General features: G+C 40.9%; 1 protein-coding gene across 1 annotated transcript; it reads left to right on the top strand.

Moving 5' to 3' along the window:
• Nucleotides 1-1,161: 1,161 nt before the first annotated feature.
• On the top strand, nucleotides 1,162-3,107 carry LOC120113062 (uncharacterized). The gene is made up of 2 exons (XM_039133744.3): nucleotides 1,162-1,607; nucleotides 2,041-3,107. Exons 1-2 carry the CDS (start codon nucleotides 1,326-1,328, stop codon nucleotides 2,380-2,382), a joined length of 624 nt encoding a protein of 207 aa, XP_038989672.3. The 5' UTR covers nucleotides 1,162-1,325; the 3' UTR covers nucleotides 2,383-3,107.
• Nucleotides 3,108-5,261: the final 2,154 nt, after the last annotated feature.

The following is a 5,261-nucleotide window of genomic DNA, read 5'->3' as shown; positions in this document are numbered from 1 at the left end:
CCTTGGCCAATTTACTGCATCGAGCTGGGTGGTGGGGAGGCTGCCATTGCTATTAGTATTAACAACCCCCCCCCCCCCCCCCCCCCCCCCCCCTCTCTCTCTCTCTCTCTCTCTCTCACTCACTCACTCACACACACACACACATCAGTCTTTCTTTGCTTCTTTACGAGAATAAGGGTTCGGGTATGGCCATGAATGCTCACCTACAAGAAGCAGTTCGTGATTTTATGGTAGTTAATGGCGTAGGTGTATACAAAGGATGATGATGGTCACATGGCACATGAGAGATATCAAGAGATGTTGGATGACATATACCAGTGTGTCACTTTCTCTTTTATCTAAAACATTTATAAACAACTGTGCAGTTCAAACATTTGTTAGCTTCTAATACCTTCCAAGGGCCCCACATCTAACTTCAATGTTGCAAAGAAGACTGCTTGTGCATAGAAAGTTATCTGCCTAATTGACTTGCAATATATCATCTTTGGAGCACATGTTTTAAAATGTAGACCTTGATGAAGTTAATACTACATTGTACCTCTCATTATATTACAACTAATCATGTTTATTTTATCTATAATGGTAAATTAATTAACCTTAGCCATGATAGGTGAGAGAAAGTTAATTAAGCTGGAGACAGATAATATGCCAAGTAGTAGAACTTTTACTGAAAACCACATGCTAGTGTCAATGATGAACCAATGACAATTATAGATTTTTAGATATGGAAAGATAACGAATCCATATTATTACTAGAAATGTCCAAAAAATTACTCAATCAAATAGTCCATAACAAGGCATCCTATTTAGTTCCAATGTTCATTTGGTGTCAACTTTTCAGATGCAGCTCCAATCACCAAAGTTTATTTGTGATACTGGATTGCAACTTAATTATTAGGCTAGTGAAGTGATAGATAGTGAGAGCATCAAATTAGGGGGTGGGATAAGAGTCCTGCGTGGGATTACGAAGTAAATTACATTTGGGTGGTTCATGAAAGCATCATGACGCGACTAGTCCGACCATGCAGGGAGGTTTTAAATGGCGTGGAGGAGGAGAGATTTGAGGCATTTAAGGTCGCTAGTCACTTTTAATGCTAGCCTGCCCTCCTTTTAATGGGGTTGGATGAATCCCATTTAAGAACCCTCTTTAGTATCCACGCCTCCTCCTGCATGACCCCATCAATCAAAAGGGAGAGAAGCCCCCCCTTCGTTTCATTCCACAGGCTAAGCTTTCTCTCTCTCTCTCTCTCTCTCCCCACTTCTCCTCTCTTCTATGTCGCATGCCGATTGGATCTCCCTATGTGTAGATACTATCATAGTGAAGAATGATCAAGAAGCTGCTACAACACGAGGAGTTCTCTATCGGAGAAAGCAGGCAGAAGGTGGATGGTGAGCAAGCTTTGACGGTGATGGATCAAACGGAGCTGTCTCTTGGCCCTTCTTTATCTGCCTATGTCAAGAGTGCGAATAGCTCGTCTTCGGAATCAGATGCTAACTCTCGGAGGAAGCGAAAGCACGCATGGGATGAGCCCATGACACAAACTAGCATCGAGCTTCAGCTTAACGATCCCTTGCCCTTGGATTGGGAGCAGTGCCTAGACCTACAAGTGAACACCTCTCTCTCTCTCTCTCTCTCTCATACACACACATCTTCTTTTTAACTCATAGATATCCTTCAAGGTAGTTCTATAATTACATTGCTTCCACATAGTATCACCCGCCTTGTACTTAGCATTAGCAGTAGAGAATCTTCAGAAGATTTTGGAGTGTCGTTGTCTCCAAGAGGATGCTTCTTGATGTCATGATCTCTCTCTCTCTCTCTCTCTCTCTCTCTCTCTCTCTCTCTCTTCTACTTTTCTTGAACGGCTACATAAGTTGATAGTATTACCAACACGTGTCATGATGTTATCCTTACAGACTATTATGATTTTTGAAGCGATAATCTCTATAAAATTATGTCAAAGATGTTGCTACGATTGGTTTTATCATATAGTTCCCTTCTTCTTTCTTTTATAACCTGTCTGAATTGTCCTGGGGCAGTCTGGAAGGATGTACTACTTGAATAGGAAAACATTGAAGAAGAGCTGGATCAGGCCCAAGGAGCAAAAGCTAGACTTGGAGCTCAACATCTCAACCCTCCCAATCTCAGAAGGGAAGGCAAGCTCCACAACTCCAGACGAACAAAAGAAGCATAACAGCTCAAGTGGCAACATGGTTGCGGTGGTGTGCGTCAACTGCCATCTCCTCGTCATGATCTGCAAGTCCTCTCCGTCGTGCCCGAATTGCAAGTACGTGCACGCGTTGCTGCAGACACCACACCAAACATCTCCTCGCAGGATGGAGACTGTGAAGTCTTTGGAAACCCTGAGCCTCCTCCACTAGCTAGCAAGCATACCAACGTAGAGGACCCAAGTAGGGACTCAGTGTTCAAGAAACCCTGATAATAAGATCAGGTTCAGTGTAAAAGAAGGTGTGTTAATACTATGCTCTAGCTAGTGGGACACGTGGATGTAAAACTTTCAAGCCAAGTACTTGATGGTTGTTACAAGGTATCAATGAGAGATAGGAAAACGAAATATTGATGGAGCCCTACCTTTCATTTAAAGAAGAGCTTGAGCCATGTCCTGCACCACAAAAGCTTTGACTGTCTGCATTCCAAAAAGCAGTGCATGGATGGTAGTTTGGGCTAGTGGATGAAGGGCGTGAATGCCACCTAAACTCATTACACATTCCATTCCCTTCCTTGTCTCCTATTTCTACTGCATATGGGGTTAGACTGACTGCAGGAATTAAAATTTGGGCCCGAGGAAATTGGCACTCACTGCTAAAAGATGGGGAGGATCCCAGGTGTGGGAATTGGGAAACATATCTGCAGCTTCTTCGAGTGTAGAACACCTTCCAAGGCTGATGCCTGAGAGAAGGTGCATTTCCCCATGCAAGGGCTGCTTAATTTTCTAATAAGTCCTCCCACCCCTTCCCAATCTGGACCATCCAAAAAAGAGGGTCCCACACCGGGCCACAAGCTATTGCACCAAACGTAAACGCCTCGGCATGCATGGCGTCGGTGTGTCGAAACTTTTGGACGGTGTGTTGATGCGAGTAAGTAGGACTGGTACCGGTACTTGGTATCTGATTCCAACCATGTCCTCTGCCCAGTGAGTTAGGTGGCTTATCTGGGCCATATCTTTGGGCGGAGGTGTCATTATAGTTAAGTGTGGATTTGTTGGACTGGTTTCAGAAATTTTGTTGGTAATGCCTCAATGCTTATAGCATAACAGAGAATTCTCTATAATTAGTTCATTCTTATGTGGATGGAAAAGATGACACATAGATTGAATAGTTTGAGTGAATCAATTCTACTGGTTTTTACAATCCGCGTAACATTCAGAGTCATAATCTGCAAAATAGCATTAAAAATTTCAAGTAACATTGGTTGTTCAAGTCCAAATCTGCAATATTAACTTGTCTAATTAGCAGTTGTTTAAAAGGAACCCAGATGAGGGATTCCAACAAACCAATGTGACTCAATGGTCTGAACAGTTTTCTTCCCATATATCGTGATTTAGATTGCAAATGTTCGTTTGAATATAGTACATGGATATAAAGATACCTTTCAATCCAATCGTTTCCAAGAATCCACAAAAAGATTGACTTTCTATGTGCTTTTGCATGCTTTCTATGCATTTCTTTTATATTACAACAATATCCTAGCTAAATTTGCTGTCATGAACAGTTCAACAACTAGGAACAGTAAGGTCACTCTTCCACATCATTATTCCTTGCATGGCTTGTGGTTGTAACTCCCTCCAACTGTAAGCACTGGGAAGTTATAAATCGGCACCTTCTGGGAAATAGATCACATGTTTCATTGGAGAAGCATAAGGCATAGAAGATGGAATACTGATCCTAAGTCCACGAAGACAAGCTTCTTTGGGACCACTTCTAAAAAGCCAATAACACTGAGAGGTCATGTCTAATCTAACATGAGCAGCCACAGATGCACAGCACTAATTAAAGTAATAGTTTTCTGACCCAACCTATCATTTACTCAAAACACTGTCTATGACTCACCTCGAGAATAATTAAGTCCAAGCATAAGGCATTGGTGATATCTCATGTTGATACATATTTCCATGTTATTTCTCAAAAAGACACATTTCTCCATGTAAACTAATTTGAGCATGATCCCTTCACACACACACACACACAAAAAAAAAAAAAAAGAAAAAAAAAAAAAAACTAATTTGGGCATGATGGATGGGGACCTTACATACAAGTCTAATATCAAGTTTTGGAGAATGAAAGTACTTTGGTCATCCTTCATATCTCATCTAAAACCACATTACTTTATAAGCATTTTGTAGTCTGCACCCGCAAGACCAGTGATCTTCTCACCAACTTCTGTCGAGCTAGAAGGTTTATTCAGTTGTTGTTTGCAGCCGATACCCTTGCCTAATTCAGGATGTGCATGATTCTTATCGATTTCCATGAAATACTTATCTTGAGGTTTGTAAAAACATCATTGCCAATCTCCTATCAAAATTCAAGTCTTAAGAGCATAGCCTTCTTTCCTTGATTATAAGTATATATATGTTATCCAAGGTCAAATATATATATATATATATATATATATATATATATATATATATATATATATATATATATATATATATATGTCTTTCAATTGAACATGTAAAGAACATGTGATATGTCTGCAAGAAAGAAATCGTGAAACTTCCCATCCACCTCTATCAAGCTACAGCCAGGAGTCTTCTTCACTCCATCTCTCATCGTTCTCCTTCTTCACATCATCCCATTTGTTTCTAGTATCATACATATTTGACAGGAGCACATTGATACCACTATCTCCTGGATCCAAACCCAATAATTTCTTCCTTGCACACTTACCCAATTCTACATTACCATGCATCCCGCATGCATTAAGAAGGGCATCCACCCTGCCACATCTGGTTCCATTAGCATGATCCTTACCAACTTGAAGGCATCTTTCAGGAGCTCAACTGCCACAACTCAGGACCTCACCCAAAAAGACTAGCCGGAAGATTTTTTTTTTGGGTTCCTTAGTTCTATATAAGTATCGAATAACCGGCATGGGACTAAACATATGCCCGCATGGGTCCTTACATAATCTTTCTGTTTAAGCCCTGTTGTCCTCATCAGGCTAAGGGTTCAAATCCATTCAAATCTAATCATAAACACCACGATCGGCTTGTGGTCAGCCTTCATTAACCCATACTATA

This window comes from Phoenix dactylifera, chromosome 4 (assembly GCF_051530095.1).
Source record: "Phoenix dactylifera cultivar Ajwa chromosome 4, Ajwa_hap1_PhDact_Kaust_v1.1, whole genome shotgun sequence".
Classification (NCBI taxonomy): domain Eukaryota; kingdom Viridiplantae; phylum Streptophyta; class Magnoliopsida; order Arecales; family Arecaceae; genus Phoenix; species Phoenix dactylifera.
The sequence above is the reverse complement of the archived record's forward strand: the minus strand, read 5'-3'. Positions and strand labels throughout refer to the sequence as shown.

Coding starts and splice junctions, on each gene's coding strand:
- LOC120113062 (XM_039133744.3), top strand. CDS start 1,326: ATGATCAAGAAGCTGCTACAACACGAGGAGTTCTCTATCGGAGAAAGC. Junction 1,608..2,040: donor AGCAGTGCCTAGACCTACAA/GTGAACACCTCT, acceptor GTCCTGGGGCAG/TCTGGAAGGATGTACTACTT.